The 25,415-nt window shown below is 50.1% G+C and overlaps 1 protein-coding gene across 5 annotated transcripts in view; it reads right to left on the reverse strand.

Annotated features, from left to right (window-relative positions):
- The window catches only part of RCBTB1 (RCC1 and BTB domain containing protein 1), a 440,760-nt gene that overhangs the window by 306,191 nt on the left and 109,154 nt on the right, over positions 1-25,415 (reverse strand). For 3 of the 5 annotated variants that reach the window (XM_085621919.1, XM_085621920.1, XM_085621917.1), the window contains one exon: positions 19,045-19,215. In XM_085621919.1, the coding sequence (XP_085478045.1) occupies positions 19,045-19,188 (144 nt within the window). In that variant the 5' untranslated portion in view covers positions 19,189-19,215. The remainder of the gene's footprint in view (positions 1-19,044; positions 19,216-25,415) is intronic. The other 2 variants (XM_085621918.1, XM_085621921.1) reach the window with 1 other exon arrangement.

Consider the following 25,415-nt stretch of genomic DNA (forward strand, 5'->3'; position numbering starts at 1 on the left):
AAAAGGTGACAAATCATGCAGACCTGCATACACCTTTAAGAGAGAATTTAATTTAAAGACAGATAATGCAGCCTATACCCACAGGCTACACTGTCCAGTACTTCAACTAGAATTCCACCAACATCCACAAACAGCACTGCCTGTCTAGTTTTTCTCCACATAGGAAAAAACCCTGCCTCCGCCAGCAAAAGCCTCTGGAATGATAGAGAGGAAGGAGTGGACAGACAAGCCCCATAGGCTGCCATTATGAGGCTTAGAACAGGATACTGTGCCTTTAAGAAAACTTTCCAGATTTCCAGAACTTTCCCCAGTATCCCAGAATGCCCAGCAGGTCCCATTTACTTTCAGTTCTTTTTGAAGGCGTAGCACGCCAGACCTGTAGCATTCTTCATATGAATAAATATCTCTCCACCGGGGAGGAGGGCGGGCGCTTATGACTATAACAGAGATACCCCTACTACAGAACTGGAGTTACAGAAAAGAAACTACTCCTTCTGTAGTAGGGGATCTCTGTGTATAGTCATAATCTAGTGAATAGAATGGCAAGCCCATCCCCACAGAACAGCAGCGGTGGAGAACAAACAAGACAAACCCACTACTGTGCGAACAAATTTCGCAGCGAAGCCTGCCCAAACTGAGCATCTGCCCTGGCATCCGAGTGCAGACAGTAATGCGCAGCAAAGGTATGGACCGACTTCCAAGTGGCCGCCTTGCAGATTTCCGCAATAGGAACATTACGCAGCAAAGCCGTCATGGCAGCTTTGCCCCTGGTGGAATGAGCCTTAGGTTTACCCCCTAAGGTCTTATTAGCTTTTTGATAACACAATTGTATGCAGGACACAATCCACCTAGAAATGGACTGCTTAGAGGTCGCGAGACCAGTCCTGACTGATCCATAATTAACAAACAATTGGTCAGACCTACGAATATCCTTGGTCTTATCCAGATAAAATTTCAACACCCTCCGAACATCCAGGGAATGGAGAGACCGTTCCGCTGGCGAAGAGGGATTCTGAAAGAACGTAGGTAAAGTTATGGTCTGGTTGACATGAAAATCAGAGATAACCTTAGGAAGAAATTTAGGGTGAGTACGCATCACAACCTTAGCAGCATGAAATACAGTATAAGGTTCTTGACAACATAATGCCTGAAGTTCACTCACCCTGCGGGCCGATGTAATGGCCACTAGGAACGCCGCCTTCCAGGATAGGTGCTGCAATGAAGCCTTGTGAATGGGTTCAAAAGGCTCCTTCATCAGTCTGGACAGCACCACATTCAAGTCCCAGGAAGGTGAGGGAAGTCTGACGGGAGGAAACACTTTCTTCAAGCCTTCCAAAAAATCCTTGACCACAGGGATCTGAAAGAAGGAAGTCTGTGAAGGGCATTTCCTGTAAGCAGTCAAAGCAGCCAGATGAACCTTAATGGAATGGAAATTAAGGCCAGACTGAGCCAGATGTAAAAGGTACGGAAGGATGACATCTTCCTTACATGTTGTCGGGTCAAAGTTCTTGGACTTACACCAGATACAGAACCTCTTCCACTTGTAAGCATAGGATGTCCTAGTGGAAGGTCGTTTAGACTCCTTCAGTATGTCCATACAATCGTCTGGTAGATTCAGATGGCCATATTGCACTATTTCAGGAGCCATGCCGCCAAACTCAAAGACGAGAGGTTGGGGTGCACCATCCGCCCCCGAACTTCGTGCGAAGGTCCGGCCTGCACGGCAACCGCATGTGAGGAAGGAGAGACCGGTGAAGAAGGTCCGTGAACCACCACTGCCTGGGCCACTCCGGGGCGATCAGGATCATCCGCGCCCTGGACCGGGACAGCTTGATGAGCACCGCCGGAATCAGGGGAATGGGTGGAAAAGCGTACAGAAAGCTGTTCGACCAATCGATCCATAGCGCATTCCCCAGCGTCCCCCGCTGGTAGTACCTGGATGCGAAGTCTCGGCATTTGCTGTTTTCGGAGGTGGCGAACAGATCTACGTCTGGAGTCCCCCACCTTGCGAAGACTTCTCCTAGTACCTCGTCGTTTATGACCCATTCGTGGTTTTCCTGAATCAGTCTGCTCAGTGCGTCCGCCTGAACATTCTGCACCCCTGGCAGATGCGTGGCCGTAATCGTCAGTCCTCGGGCCAGAAGCCAGTGCCAGATCGCCTGCGCCTCCTGCGACAGAGTGCGCGATCTCGACCCCCCCTGCTTGTTGAGGTAATACATAGTGGTTGTATTGTCCGTCTGTATCAGCAGCGAGTTGGTCTGGAAGGACGGAAGGAAGGCCTTCAGTGCCAGGAAGACAGATCTGAGTTCCAGGAAATTGATGTGGTACGTTGATTCCAAAGGAGACCACTCTCCTTGAATCTGCAAGTCCCCGGAATGCGCTCCCCAGCCCTGGAGAGAAGCATCCGTCACTACACTCGTCGTGGGAATGTCCTTGTGGAAGGGAACCCCCTTGAGGAGGTTTTCCGCCGAACACCACCACTTCAGAGACTGAAGAGCATGCAGCGACAGTCGTATCTTGTCGTCCCAAGAGCCTGTCCTCTGATCCCACTGATCCTCCAAGCACTCCTGCAGTGGTCTCATGTGTAGCCGTGCGTGAGGCGTGAGGAAGATACAGGAGGCCATCGATCCCAGTAGAGAATACACCTTCCTCACTGTCGTCGATGGAGCAGTCCTGAGGTCCTGAGCCTTCTGAAGGAGTGATAACCGTCTCTCCTCCGAAGGAGACACGCTTGCTGACCGCGTATCGATGGAGGCCCCCAGGTACTGTATGCACTGGACCGGAGTCGTGACTGATTTGGACATGTTGACGTGTAACTCCAGCTTGTGCAAGAGAACGCACGTCCATCGGAAGTGATCTTGCGCTTCCGAAACGGATGAAGCCTTGATCAGCCAATCGTCCAGATACGGGTAGACAAACACCTTGTTCCTCCGCAGGTGTGCCGCCACCACCGCCATGCACTTCGAGAAGGTCCTGGGCGCAGACTTTAGCCCGAATGGCAGTACTGCGTATTGATAGTGATTGGCGCCGACTTGGAATCGCAGGAACTTCCTGTGCTTCCGTGCTATGGGCACATGGAAGTACGCATCCTGTAGATCTATGGCACAGAGCCAGTCTCCCCGTTGCAGCTGAGGGTAAATCTGGTGCAACGATAGCATGCGAAACTTCTCTCTGCGAATCCATTTGTTTGCCTGTCGCGAATCCAGAATGGGCCTGAACTCGTTCTTGTCCTTCTTGCGAACGAGGAAGAACCGCGAGTACAGACCTCTTCCCCTTTGAGACAGAGGTACTTCTTCTACCGCCTTTTTTCTCAACAAGATGTCTGCCTCCGCCTTCATGCGGGCCATCTCATCATCCGCATGTTTCCCGAACAGGGTTTCCCCCGAGAAGGGCAGGTTGGCCACTCTTTGCTGCGCCTCTGGCTTGAGGGACGTCAGTCGCAGCCACGAATGCCGCCTCTGGTGGATGCCATGACAGTATGCGTGGGCGGCCAGCAAGGATACGTCCGCCGCTGCGCCGATCACCTGATTAGAAACCAGCATGCCTTCGCGCACTGTCTCCAAGAAGTCCTCCTTCTTGTCCCGGGGCAGCAGGTCCGCATACTGCTGCAGGGACTCCCACAGGGCCCGGTCGTAACGGCCCAACAAAGCCCCTGCACTCGCCGCCTTCATGGTGGTGGCGGCGGTCCCACACACCTTCCTGCCCGCAGAGTCCAGCCAGCGGCTTTCCTTGTCCGGCGGGACCGTCGACGACGGGGCGGTCGCATGTTGCTTCCTCGCCGCCGTCACGATGACCGAATCCGGCTTCGGGTCCACTCTCAAAAAGGTAGGGTCCGACTCCGGGGCCCTATACTTTTTCATGAGCCTGGAGGGGGCGGCCTTCGTCGTTGCGGGAGTGAGGAACAGCTCCAACGCGGGTTCCACCAGTCCTGGTACAAGAGGCAGTAGAGGGCGAGACAGATGTTTCTTATGAAGCGTCTCGAATATCACGGACGTCGTGGGTGTTGGAACCGTCACCGTGATACCCAACTTTGCTGCCCCTCTCAACAGCACCTCCTGGAAAGAGACCAAATCGTCCACCGGAGACACCCTAGTCCCCGGTGAGTCCGACAGCGTCGGGGAAAAGTCTCTGGTCGAGGAGCGCGTGTGCGACCTGGACCTGTGCCTCCTACGGCGTCGTCCTGAGTCCGACCATGACCGTCCACGGCTCCGTGACCGTCTCCTCCTGTGAGAGCGGGAGCGCGACCTCTTCGGCTTCGGCCTGTCCACCGGTCTAGCCGGTCCCGGCGACCGCGGGCGTCGTGGCTTCGGGGCTCCCTGCGGCGGAGTCGGGTACCTCGGAAGGGAAACCGACCGCGGGGGAACCGGCGGCGGTCCCACTGGAGTGCGTGGCAGCGACCGAGGTGGGGGCGGCGGAGGCAGTGTCCACGGCTGTGGAGGCGGTGGCGGTGGAGGTGGTGGCGGTGGAGGCGGCGGCGTTGGTGGTGGAGGAGTCGGAGGCGGTGGGAGAGGAGGAGGTGAGGGAGGCATCCGAGGAGGCGTATACACCACAGAGTACACCGAGTCCGGTGACTCTCTTCCTCGACGTCGAGAACCAGTCAGAGGACCAGGCTGCCAGCAGATGCCAGTCCATTCTGTGTATTGTCATTGACACTTAACCACAGCAAGAGCTACTGTGTCTTCTCTTCCCCTTCCCTTTTCTCTCCTTCTTTCTCTAGATGGGTATTCCAGTTCCCGATACCTTCGTAGAGACGCGTAGACAATTGGGATTCTTAGCGGTACCCGCCTTATGTCAAAGCTCTATACACAGATTAAGGCCAGCCTTGGGCATGGGTAAAGTGGGCCCAGGCCTGAGGCGCCAATATTCCAAGGGGATCAACAGGGAGCTGCCTGACTTAATGCCATGCAACAACAGCTCGTACATCCCACTTTGTCTCAATCGGGTCCTGTTTAAGACTTTGCAATTAGCACTTAATGTACCATAGCGTAATTGGTAGCAACCTATCAACCCTTTGTCCTCCTCCCATCATCCCCACACCTCCTGCCGTCGCACCGAAACAACCCCGCCCCCAAAACAAACACCACATTTTCTTTACACCTAGGGAGCTGTCCCAGTCAATCCGGTTTAGGGTTGGCCCTGCATACAGAGGTACAAGGTTGCAAATTAAAAGACCATGAATAATAGAAAGTAAGCTCCTGATTAGCTTGTAAGTCATCCCTCTGAGTATTTATGCCTAGTAAAGATGATTAAAACGTGTACATCAATGAGAAGTTTCTGGAAGTGAACTTTGACGATAAAGGAAAGCATTAAACCTCAAATAGTGCAAGTGAAGGTGGCGCAAACAATATGGCTATGTGATCCCAGTGCTCCCAAGGCTGGGGCCACTATCCGTCTAAATTATGCGTAAACTTATCTCATTGATTGTTGAAACTACAGGTATTAGACCCGCTAAATAGTTGTGGAGCCGGGAAACCACAAGTGGACTCAATGGGAGTGTTAGGCCCATCAGACGGGCAGGAGGAAATGGTGCCACTAGCGGCCATACAGGAATACAAAGACGCGCTGATGGTGCTGCCGTGCATCACTTATAACTGGCTGACACCATTATAGCCTGGACACTTCACACACCTAGGCCAACCGGACTGCACAGCCTCAGACTTCCAGCTCGGGTGGCGTCAGGAGCTTGCATTGGGCATCCTCCCCGGCACGTCCCAGTGATGAGCTAGTGTCGCCAATGAAGAAGTCCGGATACCGCACTATCGTGAGGCTGACCAGAACGGAGGGCTGAAGTACAGAGTCCCCTGAACTATCATTGAGTTTAGGACTGCAATTGTATGGGGGGGGGGGAACAAGCAATTGCTGTACACTTTATAAGACACTGGATACTGCGGTTGTTGAAGTGAATTGTCATCAGGCCCAGCTCCAGGATTCGGGATCGGAGAGGAACAGGAAGAAGCATGGGTGGGCCAAGAAGATGAAGGAGGTTGCCCTGCATTTCCTAGGTGTTTGAGAGCTGGATCTGGCCATGCAGAATAGTCTTGTAGTGGCGAGGAGCAGTATACTCTTCCTATTGTCCGGATTGTGCCTACTAGTTTTACTCTGTATTTCTAGGGGTTTGTACCTATGCCCTCAAAGTTGGCAACCCGAGGAGAACTAACCAAACATGTTTCTACCCATAGCTGCCCAATCTGTACAGCTCCTGAGGTTGAGGACTAGACATCTCACTGGGTGGCTATTTTCTCTAAGAATATTTGGCTGCCGCTTCTTAAGCACAGTGTATTTTTGGGGGAAACAAAGAGGAAATGTACAGCAGATGCAAGGGCCACAAATCTGAACTCTCCCCTAAATTATGACTGGCATGTTGCTGCCTCTATCACATTCTCTTCCGCTTTCCCCACTAGGCTCTCCTAGACCCAGCACCCTCTCTTTCTTTCTCCATCACTCTCCCTGTCTGTGCCTTTTGTTCTAAGAATCCCCTCTAGTATCTTCACGCTCCTTCTCTGGTCCCTCCTCCACCACTGATCATTTGTTCATCCCCCCTTCTCTCAGACCACCTTCTCACCTTCCTTTCTCATCATACTCATCCTTATACAGCCTTATCCTTTGCCTTCATCCTTCCCTACTACTCTCCTTCTACTCACCTCTCAGCATTCCCATCAGTGCATACCTACCCATTTCCCATAGTTACAAACACTTTACTCATTATTCTCCTGCTCCATCATCCTGCTTCCTCAGACACCTCTTGTATCCTCCTGCATCCACATCTCAGCATCTTTATCATCTTTTCTATTTTATGGCATTCTCAACCCTCCTATTCCTCTCTAATAATCCCACTCTGTCATGATGTTTCTTCTTTTCCCTTTTACTCACTCCTTCACTCTAATGTCATCCACCTCTTTCCTTGCCCTTCTTTTGTCTTATTCTTTTCTTTTTCCTTACCCTCATCTGTTTTATCTTCACTCTTCTCTGATCACGCTCTATCTCTCATTTTTTTTTTGTCAAACCATTTTTATTGCAGGTCCAAATATACTGTATAACACTCCGGATAAATGTCATTAACGCAGATTTCTCACCCCCCTTAGTCATACATCCGTGCGGTATACACAGCCGTACTGCCCACATCCCGGAGGCGCAACTTAACCATATGTTACATCTTTACATTTCTTACAAGTACGGTCGTCTAGTGGGGAAATCCGCTGCCTGCTTTTAAAGTTAACCCCCCTCCCCCTCAAGATTCTCATGGACCTCGCATTCTTCTTCCATTAAGTTTGGTCGTGCAATCCCTCCCTCGGTTCCCCCCCCCCCCCAGTGTCCCCCCCATAGCGCCTAGCCAGGAAGAGTTGGTATGTGTGGTGGTTAGCAGTAGAGTTCCATTAATTACTAAGCGTGTGTGACTGGCAGGGGAGCCGGTACCACGACTGCATCGACTGCGTCATCAGATTCCTCGTCTTCCTCCCCCATAGTTAGGCTGTCTCGCAAGGCCTGCACTAAAATTTCCCATTCCATCGCCGCTTCCTGAGCTCGCTCATCTGGTTTGCGGCGAGCTAGTTGATATCTGAGTGTGCTCTCACTAGCAGCCCATTTTAGGAATTTGTTCAGCCATCTCCGGTGTGTTGGACCTACCTTCGACTTCCACCCCTTAGTCACCTCCCTCTTTGCCAATATTAGGCCCATGTCTATAAACTTGCTGGATATTTTATTCTTGGGCGTGTGCGGGAACCAGTGGAGTACACCAACGGCCTCGTCGTACTGTAAGTCTCTGTCTGCTACCTCATTCAATGTGCTGCCTATCTCCCTCCAGTACTACTGCAGGTGTGGGCAAGCCCTCAACATGTGGATCACTCTCTCTCTCTCATCTATGTGCCCCTTCACCTTTTCCTCTTGTCCTGATTCTAGAAGGATCAGGTGTGTTAACCTTTTGCACCAGTTGGGAAAACTGTGGGTGCGTGTTTTCCAAAACGTCTAATGAAAGGACATGCCACGTCCATAGCTGCCACTTACTCAATAGGGAGTAGTTTCTTTTCTGTAACTCAAGTTCTGTAGTAGGGGTATCTCTGTTATAGTGATTCTCATGCGTTGGCTGGACACAGGCAACGTCCCTCTGGGCACACCTCTTCAGGCGAAAGCTTAAAACGTGTTTAAACCATCTGAGTGTAACATTGAGTGAAGATGCGGTGAATACTTGGAGTCACCCCTTCGCTTTAAATGCGCGCCGTTTTTCGAGCAGCTCTACCCACATCCTGTGACCGTAGACCGGCACCGCTGTATTATTACAGCCCGAATCGTTGAATCACCAGCACAAGGTAAATGCTAGCTTTAACCGGAACACTTGCGCGTTCAGGTGTATGCACGCCAGTTCACATTTCACGAAGCTTTCAATGTTACTCGTTTCACTTTTCCGCTTGTAACTTGTACATGATTTATTTTTACAAGGCGCATAGTAGTTGTTAATACCTTTTTTTCGTTCGTCCCCACCCCGCATTTTTAATCGAGCACTGAACACGGCTTTGGTTGGGTTCATCTCTCTTTTTTTACTATTGGCAACACATGTTGTTTGTTTTCTAACCACTGCGATTCGAGCAACACACCCTCGCTCCACATGGTATGTTTTCCTCCGTTCTTTATTGTTTATTCATATTTTGTAGCACATGACAATGTGGTCACTATAGCATCTTGGCACTATTTGTAAACTCATTGGCAGGGTCCTCTATTGGCTTTTGTTTTATGGCGTAACCTCTCATTGAAAATATTTAGTTATTGTTGTGTATCCTTTTGTTTAGACTCCCCTGATAAAGGGCCAAATGGGCCCGGAATGCATTGGGACCATGACAACCAGATGATATGGAGTGTATATAATATCATCATTATTGCATTTAAAGCATATGAAGCATTTTGAAAAAATCAGAGATCAATAAACATTTTGACTCCAAGTATTCACCGCATCTTCACTCAATGTTACACTCAGATGGTTTAAACACGTTTTAAGCTTTCGCCTGAAGAGGTGTGCCCAGAGGGACGTTGCCTGTGTCCAGCCAACGCATGAGAATCACTTTTGTCTTTTCACACTCCCAGGGTTATGAGAGTGATACCTCAGTGGCACCCGACAATTTCTTCACCTTTTCCACTTGCCCGGTCTGTGCACGACCCGACCATTCCTTGTATCTCTGTTATAGTCATAATCTAGTGAATAGTCCCGCCCATGTGCGTGGACCCCGGAGCAATAAAAAATAATCTCTAAAAGGTGACAAATCATGCAGACCTGCATACACCTTTAAGAGAGAATTTAATTTAAAGACAGATAATGCAGCCTATACCCACAGGCTACACTGTCCAGTACTTCAACTAGAATTCCACCAACATCCACAAACAGCACTGCCTGTCTAGTTTTTCTCCACATAGGAAAAAACCCTGCCTCCGCCAGCAAAAGCCTCTGGAATGATAGAGAGGAAGGAGTGGACAGACAAGCCCCATAGGCTGCCATTATGTGGCTTAGAACAGGATACTGTGCCTTTAAGAAAACTTTCCAGATTTCCAGAACTTTCCCCAGTATCCCAGAATGCCCAGCAGGTCCCATTTACTTTCAGTTCTTTTTGAAGGCGTAGCACGCCAGACCTGTAGCATTCTTCATATGAATAAATATCTCTCCACCGGGGAGGAGGGCGGGCGCTTATGACTATAACAGAGATACCCCTACTACAGAACTGGAGTTACAGAAAAGAAACTACTCCTTCTGTAGTAGGGGATCTCTGTGTATAGTCATAATCTAGTGAATAGAATGGCAAGCCCATCCCCACAGAACAGCAGCGGTGGAGAACAAACAAGACAAACCCACTACTGTGCGAACAAATTTCGCAGCGAAGCCTGCCCAAACTGAGCATCTGCCCTGGCATCCGAGTGCAGACAGTAATGCGCAGCAAAGGTATGGACCGACTTCCAAGTGGCCGCCTTGCAGATTTCCGCAATAGGAACATTACGCAGCAAAGCCGTCATGGCAGCTTTGCCCCTGGTGGAATGAGCCTTAGGTTTACCCCCTAAGGTCTTATTAGCTTTTTGATAACACAATTGTATGCAGGACACAATCCACCTAGAAATGGACTGCTTAGAGGTCGCGAGACCAGTCCTGACTGATCCATAATTAACAAACAATTGGTCAGACCTACGAATATCCTTGGTCTTATCCAGATAAAATTTCAACACCCTCCGAACATCCAGGGAATGGAGAGACCGTTCCGCTGGCGAAGAGGGATTCTGAAAGAACGTAGGTAAAGTTATGGTCTGGTTGACATGAAAATCAGAGATAACCTTAGGAAGAAATTTAGGGTGAGTACGCATCACAACCTTAGCAGCATGAAATACAGTATAAGGTTCTTGACAACATAATGCCTGAAGTTCACTCACCCTGCGGGCCGATGTAATGGCCACTAGGAACGCCGCCTTCCAGGATAGGTGCTGCAATGAAGCCTTGTGAATGGGTTCAAAAGGCTCCTTCATCAGTCTGGACAGCACCACATTCAAGTCCCAGGAAGGCGAGGGAAGTCTGACGGGAGGAAACACTTTCTTCAAGCCTTCCAAAAAATCCTTGACCACAGGGATCTGAAAGAAGGAAGTCTGTGAAGGGCATTTCCTGTAAGCAGTCAAAGCAGCCAGATGAACCTTAATGGAATGGAAATTAAGGCCAGACTGAGCCAGATGTAAAAGGTACGGAAGGATGACATCTTCCTTACATGTTGTCGGGTCAAAGTTCTTGGACTTACACCAGATACAGAACCTCTTCCACTTGTAAGCATAGGATGTCCTAGTGGAAGGTCGTTTAGACTCCTTCAGTATGTCCATACAATCGTCTGGTAGATTCAGATGGCCATATTGCACTATTTCAGGAGCCATGCCGCCAAACTCAAAGACGAGAGGTTGGGGTGCACCATCCGCCCCCGAACTTCGTGCGAAGGTCCGGCCTGCACGGCAACCGCATGTAAGGAAGGAGAGACCGGTGAAGAAGGTCCGTGAACCACCACTGCCTGGGCCACTCCGGGGCGATCAGGATCATCCGCGCCCTGGACCGGGACAGCTTGATGAGCACCGCCGGAATCAGGGGAATGGGTGGAAAAGCGTACAGAAAGCTGTTCGACCAATCGATCCATAGCGCATTCCCCAGCGTCCCCCGCTGGTAGTACCTGGATGCGAAGTCTCGGCATTTGCTGTTTTCGGAGGTGGCGAACAGATCTACGTCTGGAGTCCCCCACCTTGCGAAGACTTCTCCTAGTACCTCGTCGTTTATGACCCATTCGTGGTTTTCCTGAATCAGTCTGCTCAGTGCGTCCGCCTGAACATTCTGCACCCCTGGCAGATGCGTGGCCGTAATCGTCAGTCCTCGGGCCAGAAGCCAGTGCCAGATCGCCTGCGCCTCCTGCGACAGAGTGCGCGATCTCGACCCCCCCTGCTTGTTGAGGTAATACATAGTGGTTGTATTGTCCGTCTGTATCAGCAGCGAGTTGGTCTGGAAGGACGGAAGGAAGGCCTTCAGTGCCAGGAAGACAGATCTGAGTTCCAGGAAATTGATGTGGTACGTTGATTCCAAAGGAGACCACTCTCCTTGAATCTGCAAGTCCCCGGAATGCGCTCCCCAGCCCTGGAGAGAAGCATCCGTCACTACACTCGTCGTGGGAATGTCCTTGTGGAAGGGAACCCCCTTGAGGAGGTTTTCCGCCGAACACCACCACTTCAGAGACTGAAGAGCATGCAGCGACAGTCGTATCTTGTCGTCCCAAGAGCCTGTCCTCTGATCCCACTGATCCTCCAAGCACTCCTGCAGTGGTCTCATGTGTAGCCGTGCGTGAGGCGTGAGGAAGATACAGGAGGCCATCGATCCCAGTAGAGAATACACCTTCCTCACTGTCGTCGATGGAGCAGTCCTGAGGTCCTGAGCCTTCTGAAGGAGTGATAACCGTCTCTCCTCCGAAGGAGACACGCTTGCTGACCGCGTATCGATGGAGGCCCCCAGGTACTGTATGCACTGGACCGGAGTCGTGACCGATTTGGACATGTTGACGTGTAACTCCAGCTTGTGCAAGAGAACGCACGTCCATCGGAAGTGATCTTGCGCTTCCGAGAAGGATGAAGCCTTGATCAGCCAATCGTCCAGATACGGGTAGACAAACACCTTGTTCCTCCGCAGGTGTGCCGCCACCACCGCCATGCACTTCGAGAAGGTCCTGGGCGCAGACTTTAGCCCGAATGGCAGTACTGTGTATTGATAGTGATTGGCGCCGACTTGGAATCGCAGGAACTTCCTGTGCTTCCGTGCTATGGGCACATGGAAGTACGCATCCTGTAGATCTATGGCACAGAGCCAGTCTCCCCGTTGCAGCTGAGGGTAAATCTGGTGCAACGATAGCATGCGAAACTTCTCTCTGCGAATCCATTTGTTTGCCTGTCGCGAATCCAGAATGGGCCTGAACTCGTTCTTGTCCTTCTTGCGAACGAGGAAGAACCGCGAGTACAGACCTCTTACCCTTTGAGACAGAGGTACTTCTTCTACCGCCTTTTTTCTCAACAAGATGTCTGCCTCCGCCTCCATGCGGGCCATCTCATCATCCGCATGTTTCCCGAACAGGGTTTCCCCCGAGAAGGGCAGGTTGGCCACTCTTTGCTGCGCCTCTGGCTTGAGGGACGTCAGTCGCAGCCACGAATGCCGCCTCTGGTGGATGCCATGACAGTATGCGTGGGCGGCCAGCAAGGATACGTCCGCCGCTGCGCCGATCACCTGATTAGAAACCAGCATGCCTTCGCGCACTGTCTCCAAGAAGTCCTCCTTCTTGTCCCGGGGCAGCAGGTCCGCATACTGCTGCAGGGACTCCCACAGAGCCCGGTCGTAACGGCCCAACAAAGCCCCTGCACTCGCCGCCTTCATGGTGGTGGCGGCGGTCCCACACACCTTCCTGCCCGCAGAGTCCAGCCAGCGGCTTTCCTTGTCCGGCGGGACCGTCGACGACGGGGCGGTCGCATGTTGCTTCCTCGCCGCCGTCACGATGACCGAATCCGGCTTCGGGTCCACTCTCAAAAAGGTAGGGTCCGACTCCGGAGCCCTATACTTTTTCATGAGCCTGGAGGGGGCGGCCTTCGTCGTTGCTGGAGTGAGGAACAGCTCCAACGCGGGTTCCACCAGTCCTGGTACAAGAGGCAGTAGAGGGCGAGACAGATGTTTCTTATGAAGCGTCTCGAATATCACGGACGTTGTGGGTGTTGGAACCGTCACCGTGATACCCAACTTTGCTGCCCCTCTCAACAGCACCTCCTGGAAAGAGACCAAATCGTCCACCGGAGACACCCTAGTCCCCGGTGAGTCCGACAGCGTCGGGGAAAAGTCTCTGGTCGAGGAGCGCGTGTGCGACCTGGACCTGTGCCTCCTACGGCGTCGTCCTGAGTCCGACGATGACCGTCCACGGCTCCGTGACCGTCTCCTCCTGTGAGAGCGGGAGCGCGACCTCTTCGGCTTCGGCCTGTCCACCGGTCTAGCCGGTCCCGGCGACCGCGGGCGTCGTGGCTTCGGGGCTCCCTGCGGCGGAGTCGGGTACCTCGGAAGGGAAACCGACCGCGGGGGAACCGGCGGCGGTCCCACTGGAGTGCGTGGCAGCGACCGAGGTGGGGGCGGCGGAGGCAGTGTCCACGGCTGTGGAGGCGGTGGCGGTGGAGGTGGCGGTGGTGGCGGTGGAGGCGGCGGCGTTGGTGGAGGAGTCGGAGGCGGTGGGAGAGGAGGAGGTGAGGGAGGCATCCGAGGAGGCGTATACACCACAGAGTACACCGAGTCCGGTGACTCTCTTCCTCGACGTCGACCTTCTCCTCGACGTCGACCTTCTCCTCGACGTCGACCTTCTCCTCGACGTCGACCTTCTCCTCGACGTCGACCTTCTCCTCGACGTCGACCTTCTCCTCGACGTCGACCTTCTCCTCGACGTCGATCTTCGCCTCGACGGCGACCTTCGCCTCGACGGCGACCTCTGCCTCGACGGCGACCTGTGCCTCGACGGCGACCTGTGCCTCGACGGCGATCTCCTCGACCTCGAGCGTCTCGACGCCGATCTCCTCTTCGGCGTCGACGTCGACCGTCTCCTCGTCATCGACGGCGAACGGCGATCTCCCCTCGACGGCGAGCGCCGACGATGCCGATGTAGTCGACGGCGGCCTATTCAGGTCCCTCGACGCCGATCGTCAACGCCGCTTCTCCCCAGAGCCCTGGGGGGACGGCGAACAGACGGTGGTCATCCTCCTCGATGTCGCCGTCGACGCCCTCGACGTCGACGGGGAGTGGGAGCGCTTACTGGTCTTCCTGCCCCTGGGGAGCCCCCCAGAGGCCTCAGTATGGGCCAAATCAGCCCCTCCAGACCCACCTGGTGCCTTCAGTCTTCTCTCCTCCAGAACTTGAAGCCTGATTTTCATTCTGTCCCTCAGGGTCCTGGCAGAGAACGAGTGGCAGATGGTACAGTCTTCAGGCACGTGGGACTGGGGAAGGCAACCTATACACACCTCGTGTGGATCAGTTTTAGCCTTCTTTCTACCACATTCCGGGCACTTGTCGAACAAGCCAGGCATGTTGACAGTACCAGCTACTAAGCACTTGAAAAAGGACAAAAATTGACAAAATCTCCAATAAACCCTTGAAAAAGGGAGAGCTCAATGCTCCAGGGTCCTGCTAGCAGGAGCCGGAAAAAAGAACTGAAAGTAAATGGGACCTGCTGGGCATTCTGGGATACTGGGGAAAGTTCTGGAAATCTGGAAAGTTTTCTTAAAGGCACAGTATCCTGTTCTAAGCCACATAATGGCAGCCTATGGGGCTTGTCTGTCCACTCCTTCCTCTCTATCATTCCAGAGGCTTTTGCTGGTGGAGGCAGGGTTTTTTCCTATGTGGAGAAAAACTAGACAGGCAGTGCTGTTTGTGGATGTTGGTGGAATTCTAGTTGAAGTACTGGACAGTGTAGCCTGTGGGTATAGGCTGCATTATCTGTCTTTAAATTAAATTCTCTCTTAAAGGTGTATGCAGGTCTGCATGATTTGTCACCTTTCAGAGATTATTTTTTATTGCTCCGGGGTCCACGCACATGGGCGGGACTATTCACTAGATTATGACTACACACAGAGATCCCCTACTACAGAACTAATAAACTTTAGTGGTGGGAGTTAAGCACTCTGCCTTTCAAAATGCCCCAAAACATCATAAATATTTGAAACGTAAATAAGTGTGTTTATCTAGTTGACGGGCACCTAGTACTTTAAAATGGTTATACCGATGCCAGGACAAATGTTTTTTTTACATTGCTTGCTTTTTCATTCTTGTGTCGGAAACTAAAGGTTGAGCAGCAGATTTGAATTTGTGAAGCCACAGCTTGTAGGAACATTTCAATAGCAAATGAATAAGCCAACTATTTTCTATGATCAGCTTGGGGTCCATTATAGAAGCGCTAAAATGCATTTCTAGCTACTCATATAATCAAAACAGAGTATTTTTGGTGAAAGAGAAATGTTTTGGGAGAGAATAACCCCACAGTCACCAAAGTGTGGTGTTTGTGCCTTAAGTTCCTTCAAACTATTTTAGCAGACTCGAGATATTTGCACGATTGTATGTACATTTTGAATTACTTTTCTTGGGATGGCAAAATCCTACCAGACTGTTAGTACCGTGTGATGGGAGCTTGGCTCAGTCTCTTTTTAAGTATTACGAGTGTCACTGGTACCCCTGTGGTTCACACATGCATGTTAACAGCCACCATTACATTTGACTTCATACCTGTCCTAGGCACTTCACGTAGCCCACAGCATTGGTGTTATTTATGAAACCTAAACAATTAAATTGATAAACCGAGGCTGCAGGCCCAGGTGAGTCATTAAGGATAGGGAAAAAAGCTTTTGTCCTAATTGTGAATGGGCCTTGGGTGGGCCATGGGGCTTCCTTGGAAAGGCCAGGCCCACTGCTCCTTCCCTCTAGAACCGGGCCCGATTGTCATACAGCTCCTTACACTCAAGCTCTGGGGGGCGTTTGACTACTGGTGCAGACAACATTTCGCAGACCAATGGCAACCTTATTAGAATATAGGACTGCCACTACATTAACTGATTATCCATTATGTCTTTTCACAAATGTGCACCCTCTGTACTATTTATGAGGGATGCGAGTGCACAAGTGTTGCTCTTGAACGAGAGTAAATCTGAACAGCTGATTGGGATTACCCGTTCACTCTGTTTGCTGCTGGGGCTTTAGTTATGCAGACAGGGAAGCCCAGGTGTGCACAAGGCCCTATATGGGCTATCTCACTAAATAGGGTCATTGCTTCCCTTGGCCTGAATCTGCATTGAATTGCTCTGAAATACCCGTTTTGGCCCACCTCCCTCATTTATATTGGCCCTAGCCTACTACACGTAACCCCCAGCATGGTGAAACCAGACTCCAAACAGGCTAAGTTAGCCTCGATGGAGCGAAAATACGCGCCAGAACACAAGGGAAAGATATTGATCAAGATGATTCAGTTGGAGGCAGCTTCGGAATGGACTCAGGAGACAGAGCAGACTTCAAATCACTCCTATTAGAAATGTGCAGTAGTCAGGGAAATATTCATGGCAGAATTGAGCCCCTGACCAAGAGACTAAATGACATGAGGGACCAGCTGGACAAACAACATTCTAGAACCAACATGGCTGAGAGGAGCATCTTGGAGATTGAAGATGATACACTGGCAGAAGCTAAGACTCAGAAAATATCTGAAAGCTGACCTAGAAAAAGTGAAATCCAAGAATGAGGATCTTGAAGCATTATCCAGATGCAATAATCTGCGCATTATCGGGATTCCCAAATCCACAAATATGGGTTGAGTTGAAGACTATATAGAGAAACTATTGAATGATATATTTAGGAGAATTGCTTAATTAAGGAGATCGCGACAAAATGTAACAAATGGCAAGAGACAGAACTGGCATACAACATGAAGGTAAATCGATCACATTTTACTCAGGTGGTGAAAGACATTAGAGGGACAATTATACCTCCGAAACAAAAAGTTGAGACTTGAATATGCAATGCTAATACCCAGTCAGACTATGCTTCACATTTAATGGTAAAATGGGTCTGTTAAGAGCACCGGAGGAAGCTAATGACTTAATCCATAAACTGCATAGATCTGGTAAGAAAACTGTGAAGTCTCCATCTGACTATCCTGCTACACAACTTAGTGATGTGGAGTGACTCTTTATCTTTCTAGATTTGTGCTTTCTGGGAATAATAATCTGTGATGTTGACCATAATATGTTGGAAATATAATTACACATTTTAAATTCCTTCAATATTGCTTATTTTTATGTCTGAGTGACTGATTAACCTTTCAGTCGGCAACTGTTGAGCCCCATCTAATATGCTTGAACTATATATTGCTCTGAAGTACCTCAAAGTATATTGCAATGCTCTGTTTGAAATCATGGTCCCTTGAAACCATATTGCCCATCTAGCCTTCCATGGTGATGGGGTGGAGTTTGTTGCTACTACTTTATTAAGTGATACCTGTTCTAACCATGTTTGTTTTACAGTGGAGTTACAAGAATAGACGTCTTTGACATGTTTGGGCTTGACGTGATTGGGCAAGGCAGGGGAGAGATGTTGAGGCAGAGGATTTGAACATCAGAAAAGAAACACATATGATCCACACAAATCATTATTATTTTATCAATAAACAGATATTGTGGCATATAACAATCAATGTTTCTTTGATATTATGCCACGGCGGATCATGCTATTAGATTTACAATGTGAAAAGTGAGATGCATTATTAACTGTCGTATGGCGCAGGAAGTACTTGTGTACATTAATAGACGCAAAATTGATATTGCTCTGCTTAAGGAGACTCATGCTACACCAGTAAGCAACAGTCTATTTGCACAAAAAAGGCCCTTTTACAGATTTTTTTTCTTCTTTTTCATCATACTCCAGAGGTGTTGCAATCTTGTTGAGAAGAGGTTTGCAGTTCAGGTACCTGGATGCAACAGCAGACACAGAGCGCAAGTTCTCCCTGTCCAGTGCCTGCTACGTTCCATGCATATCGCCATCATTAATACATATGGTACCAATTATAATAACCATAATTTTTTTGAAAGAATTGGTGAGCGACTTGGTTCTGCTAGTCCACACACGATTGTGTAGGGTGCCGTTTTCAAAATCGTTCCGACACCTGACACATAGCACGGATGGGGAACAAGTTAAGACCTGCGACGCCTTCTGGTACCTCATTCATCATTATGAATTGCTGGATCTGCCACACATATTACATTGAATACAAGTTCCATTCAACTGTTCATAGCCCATCTTCACGAACTGATAACTAGCTGAGACCCAGGGACATGCCTGTTCTGGGAAATTACTATATCACATCTTCCTAGAACATTATCAGATAATTCTCCTGTGATACTATCTCTTATCATTTCAAATAACTCTCGACCACCCTTTCTGGAGTCTACAGCCCACTGAGCTGCTGGATACTGTCTTCAAGATATAAATCAGAAAGAGTATCCAAACATTCTTTGATGACAACAAAGGCTTGGTCGCGACTTGGCGCTGTGGGAGGCATTTAAGGGAGTGGTCGGGGGGAGTCCATATCGAAAGGGCAAGGAATCATTAAGTCTCTATTCTGAAACATATGGCATGCTGCTGTCTCCAGCATCCTGCCCGCAACACATGGGCCCCACTCTCAGCTTATTTGGTCAGTATAACCAACCAACCTTAGCCCTCCACAGACTCCCACTTCATTGTTAGTTCCACACAACATCGATGTATAGCTCATTTTGCCACTAATATCGAGCCAACTACAATTCAAGTTGACTCTGTTACTGTATACGTACTTGCTTGCATTATTGGTCATATTCTTACGGTTTGATAAATGTGTGTGTTTTATTGACTATGTGTACAGTGTATCGCCATGTTGTTAAAATTGAAAATGAAAATAAAATTTAAAAAATAGAAATATTGTGAGTGAAGCCATAAAGCAGGCCACCTCTATAACCAACAGCTCTTACCTCATCATTATGGGTTATGTATATAGCTTCATTTGCTGATGTACCAAAAACGCAGGCTTTCCGAATAGATGCTATTTCCTGGGGCGACAGGAGGGTAAATATAGGCCACTTCCCCACATCTACCATGGCTTGAGTTGGTCTCATGCAAATGACTTCACATTCGCATTTCTGCTGCAAAACATAAAAGCACACAAGTACTCTTTAACAGTAACAAGACAATGTACTTGTAATGTATACATTTTTGGTCATCCAGTTAATTATCAAACACACCAGAGGCAAAACGTTCAATCTTTACTTCCTAGCACCCAGCCAGAATGGTAAGTACTAACAAAGAGGACATTGGGCATACCAGCGTCTTGATTCGATTCCCAACATATTAGAAAATGTTGTTGATAAATAACATGAACCAAAACCCTCTCCTCTCACTATCGATGTTAACTCAAGCAATTTATTGCACATTATACTTCTATGTACTATTTTCTAAAGCCACCATGCAGTGAATCGCGATATAAACCCGACCCATAGTATGGGGGGGGGGGCGCGCTACTGCCATGCCTGGAGGACACGATGGCGGAGCTCCTCGCCACCCACAATTCCCCTGGCCAAGACCGAACAGCCATTTCCTCCCAGCTCCAATGGGGGAGGCTTTGTAAGGTGTCTGGGATCCCAGGAGACTGCACCGATGTAGCTAGAAGTACAAGCCTGGCGCTGGCAGGCCGTTCCTCGGCCCCAGAGCTGGAAGAACACAAAATGGCAGCCCCGCTTTGTCTGAGGCTGCTGCGGTAGATCCTGCCCACAGCGGAGAGTTTTGCGGGGCTGGTGCTCCCTGTTGAGATTTCCTGCAACAGGGGTCTGCATGTCGTAGGTCCCCATGACCCCCCCCCCCCCCCCCCACCCCCCCACCCCCCCCCCACCAGGGTTGGATTGGTGTGGCTGGCATGCGGAGATAGCCCACACCCAATGTTGCAGTGCTACTGCACCAGGCGGCCCTACTGTGTTTGCGGCGGCTGCACTGACATTCGCCTGCGGCAATGGCGGTGGGCTTCATGGTGCAGATACCCCTACATTACCTGTGACCACCAGGGTCTGCAAGCCCATAGGCCCTCGCTACCCCAGCTGAGGAAGACTGGTAGGGACCATGTGCAGGGCGTGGTGGGGATATATCTCTTGGTGTCCCTCATCGCCCCCTCCCCTCTGGACGGAGAGATGAGTTGGGTTCAGGACGTTTGGGCCCCTGGTGGCTGCCATTTCCTGAGGGGCAGAGCTTACTCCGATGACCCCTGTAAATCTTTCATGGCCTAAAGACCCTTCTGTTTCTCTGCTGTTGTGAGGCCTGGATAGACGTGTGGGAGTGGCGGTAGGTCTTTTGTAGGACGCCCTCCACCCCACCTTGCTTTTGACTCAGTGACCTGGCATTACTGTCTTCGCGCCCTCGCATCTTTATTCAGCAGTGTGCCATTAAAGAGGAAAGCAATTCTACATACAAATATTATAAATTACATAAAATGTATGTATTGGCTACCAATCATTTCTTATACGGCATAGAATACATATAATATTCTGTTAATATAATGATTCATACCATTTCCTGATACCCATGTCTTTCTTTATAAAATGTAAAACAGCACAACAGACCTCTTTCGTGGGGAGTTTTTGTAAATACTCCAAGGCTACTCAAAGTTGTGTGACCTTTGCCCAATGTAATACTGATGCAAGGTAAACTGACCTTGGATAGGAATATAAAGTGCAAAACATTATATAGTGGCAAGTGCTCTGAGACCATATATTATTACATCGGCAAGATGGTAACTCACGAGACTAAGAACATTGTTCTGGGGAGGTCACCTTAAATGGATCATACTCACCCTAAAATAATTATCAGTTTGCCCTTCCTAGTGACACTGGGGGAGAAGTTGGGATTTTTGGCGGCGGGGCTCTGGTGCTCCTTGCACCGACCTGCTTATTGGTCCCATCACTGGGCCCACTCAATGCACCAAGGATGATGCAGTCACAAGCGTCTCCTAGCAGGGGATTAAACAGGGCATTGGCAGAGGAGAAATGGCGTAGAGGGATGACAAGTTTGACAAGCTCCTAGCCACCATTGAGGCTTCTGGGGAACGGTTAGAGGGCAAGATTGACTCCCTTTCCGTGGAACTGGGCCTTATTCATGAGGATTCAAGGAAGGTCTCAGAAGAGGGTCGCTACCCTGGAGACTACAATGCAGACCCTGTAGTCAGCTTTTCAGTTAGTGGACCACCGCATCACGGCTCCTGAGGAGTAGACTAGACGCCTGGCGGCACGCTTGGATGTTCAGCAGGGGCGGGACCGGCATAATAACGTTAGCACGCTCGGGTAGTCCCACATTGCGGAGGGAGACTCGCTGTTGGCTTCCCTGGAGACCTGGCTGCAGGTGGTGGTATTTCCGAAAGGCGTCTCAAGATTCTATACGCTGGAGCATGCATACAGGGTGCCAGCACAGGAGCATGCCCTGCGGACCCACCGCGTCCTGTGGTTGCCAGACTCATGCATTTTCGGGACCGGGATAATCTCCTGCAATAGGCCCATGCACTCTGCCCTTTTGCATTACACAATGCTAGGGTATCTCTGTACCCCGGTTTTATCCTACAGGTTCAAACGTAGAGGACGTCATTCCTGGCAGTAAAGAAGAAGCTGCAGATAAAGTACATTTTTTCATGGATCCATCTGTGGCCTGGGGCTGGATTGAGCTTTTTGGCAAGGGCACTTGCATCCCAAGATGCCCGAGCGGAACAGCCCTTTGCGCCCAGCGTAAATGCTCACGGCGCGGGGGGCGACTCGCCCTATCAAGACGCAATTGGGGCTGGAGCAATCGAGGGCAGTTGAAACTGCTGCTTCTCAGGGGTTTGGCGGGGACTCCTGTCTCCAGAATGTTTGATTACTTTGCTCCTGTCTGGCTTAACCCGGGGGGAATGGGGATGGGCGGTGGGGCGCTTGCAGGAAAAGGTCTATTGAACTGTTCTATTTCTAGAATGTTGGTCCTCCTCCTCTTGTTGGCTGCTCCTTCCCCACGTATAATCTTCCCTTATGGATCTAGTTGGCCTTTTGGCCCTTATTTGACTCCTAGTTGGGGCCTGTATGATGTGGTCAGCCTCAGTCCTTGAGGAGTGTTGGGGACCTTTTGGTGTATGGTATGGAGTTATTTTACGTCTTTGATTGCTGGCGATGGAGCGTATGAGGTTGTGGCAATGTGTGTCTGGTACAGTGGGGCCCTCCTGGTTTTGTGAGGTGAGGATGTTGGAGGGGTCCTCGGCTGTTTCTTCCTCCTTCTGGACTTAATCATGGCTACACAAGTTACGTTGCTAATGTGGGGGACGTGGCTACGGCGCGTTGCGAGATGGCTGCCTGCTAAAGGAGCTCCGCAGGCCAGGCTCCACAATCCTGCCAATACCATCCTGAATTCCCATCTGAGCTCTCTGAAAACACGCACACCGCCAGCTGGACATACCTGGAGCACGTGGCTGTGATCTGCGAGCCCGGACTCCGCGGCAACCCAACGAATCCAGAGAGGGCGATGCGCGGCAGGGACTAAGAGAAAATGGGCACCAGCGCTAGAGACGCAACAGAGTGAGTGTAGCCTGATGAGGGGACGAGCGGCGGCCGAGGTGTTGCTGGCTGAACGGGCGGCGTCACGACAAGCTTGGAACAGCAGTGGGGGACGGCGTTGTGCCCGCTCATATACCTGCTGACACATGTGCTGAGCTACCGGAGAGCGGTGACAGACAGCCACTGGAGGCTTGTGGCGCAGTACTGTATTGCGAACTGCTAAGGACCACCGTGCAGCTGTGAGTAAAGGACGGCAACGACGGTTGATGCGGCAGACGCCCCCCCCCAGAGTGCAGAGGATACGAGCTAAGAGCGGTGGGGCCTGGGTTTGGTCGGTACTGGGCCGACTTTCGCTGTGCGGTCTGGGCCTCCTCTGGCACTATTGCCTTGCGTGGCCTGTGACTGGCGCTGCGACCTGTTCGGCCTGTGTGAGGGCCCTGGGACTAACCTGCTCCCTCCACCCAAGGCGATCCTTGCTGTACCGTCTGGCGTGTGAGGGGGTACGACTAAAGGGGGACTGCAGGCGCTGCTCAGCTCTCCCTTAGCAGCGAACGCGGGGGGTTGCTTTGGCGGTGTTCGTGCCCTCCGGGTCTCCGCTTCCCCTGCACTGCGGACCGGCCGGGATCCCCCGTTTCATTGACAGGACTGGCAGGAGACTAATCTGGGCCGGGGTACTAGCCGAACGCCAGCAGCTGGGACCATAAGTGTCGGGCAGAAGATACTCTGATGCCAAATACCTGTCTCCTATTGATGAGGACTGATTTTTGGGTGCTTCTAGGGTGCGATCCAGCGCTGCCGCCACTCCCTATTGCTTGCCTCAGAACCATCTTCTCACACGCTAGCCTGCTTCACCAGTGCTGTGCTACCTGATACAGTGACAAAGAAGAGTGGCCACCCCCTTGTGGTAAATAATTTAATTACCGGGACTTAATTTGATACAGAACATAATAAAGATAGCTCAATAAGTAAGAGGCAGAATCCGTGGTATTAGAGGTTAAGAACGGGCTTTATTCCAATGAACGATTTCGAAATCGTGGACTCCAAGTTCCATCACCACGGAGGCTCAGGAAGTGAAGTACATACATTATTGATAATTAATAACTTTTATACAATAGGCATTACAGTGAAGTAAATGCAAGAGGCGTAACAATTGATAGCAAAGATAACATTTCACATGCGTAGCTGAAGGAGGCGTAATTGGGAGTAACAAGGAAACGTCATTGGTTGTGATGTTACATATGGGTGGACCTATGAAATAATTTCGCAATGTCAGCAGAAATACTTTGCAGAGATGCGCGCGCAGCAGCATGATGTGTGATTGACGTGCAGCTAGGGGGTGAAGGGGACTTGACATTTAGCTCTACATGTGGCGACAGATGTCTAGAGGGTCAAGTCAACCTAATCCCAAATCATATCTAACATCCTATGTTTAAAGAACTATGTTATCCAAAAGAGAGGTCTCTTAGAGTAGAATCTTATTCTATACTGACTATACTGACTGTTAGTGCGTGTACAAGCGTCTAAGTGTCTACACTAGATGCGAGGGCAGGAATCTTCCATAGTAACAGGACTATGAATTACTTGCATGAAGACAGAGAAGCCGGGCCTCTGCTCGGTAGTTGGCAGAATGTTTACTTAAGCTACTAGACAGGAATGCATTGGGCAGGGATCGGAGCAGATAATTTCGAAGGTGAAATACAGTTCTTGGCAGGCAGCAAGCTGATGTCAGGCATCGTGAGCCGCGCAGGGAATGAGACAAAGTTCATGGTCACAGATGCAGGCTCGGACTGGAGCTTCAGAGACAGAAAGCAAGAAAAGCTTGATGACAGAATCAGGGCCTACTCGTCTGAACTGTAAAATGGCATAAGTGAACCATATAAAGGCGGTGGCCTTTCGTACTTAGGAATGGAATATCCGGCCCATTCATGGCGGATCTGAAAGAAGACATGTTAACGGTGGACGCACATGTATTTGCGTCTTCATAACTGGAACTGGAGGGAACATACATGTACTTGTAACATGCACATAGAACCGTTGGGGTCCAAGATAGGGGACATAACTGACCAGAAAAAATCCACATTTCCACATTCCCTCCTTGTCCCCTACTTGCCCGTCAAGAGACATCAATCTTCATCAATCCATTGATCTGTTCATATAGCATCATTTGTTCTTCTTTCTTCTTCCGGGATCTTGAATGAAAATCTTGATGTGGAATGCACGATGTGGCACACAGACCACAAATCGCTGGTCCACATTGCAGGCATAAGCAGCAACTGAATAGTATGAGAAGGCCAATACCTAGGAAGGATAGAACTCTCCATCCCCAGGCTGATAACACGCTCCAAAACCAACCGGACCAAGTCCAGGTGCCTGGATTCTGGTGTATCTGGCTTACAATCTTATGAAGGCGCGTTATAGCTTTATATACAGATGGCGAATTTTCTGGTATGAATACGCAACAGCTTGATCCGATGACCCTACAAGCTCCGCCCCTATCAGCCAGGATGACGTCAAGGACAAGACGATTTTGAAGCACAACAATCCGCATAGCAGACTGCTCTTCTGTTAAGTTGCCTAAGGCGGAAATCGTTTCGTTCACTACTGCTTCAAGGGTTCTGGTCAATCTACGTATCAGTTTACTATTAGTAACGGTACCTATATAGGGAAAGAGACCTTTATTGAAATCTGTGTATTTTTCCCATGCTGTTTCAGTGTAGTCGACTATTGGGAGATCTCTCCTTTCTCTATTGTGTACTAAATGAGTATTTCTGTGATAATCAGGAGGAGCT

Source organism: Triturus cristatus, chromosome 8 (assembly GCF_964204655.1).
Source record: "Triturus cristatus chromosome 8, aTriCri1.1, whole genome shotgun sequence".
Taxonomy (NCBI): Eukaryota; Metazoa; Chordata; class Amphibia; order Caudata; family Salamandridae; genus Triturus; species Triturus cristatus.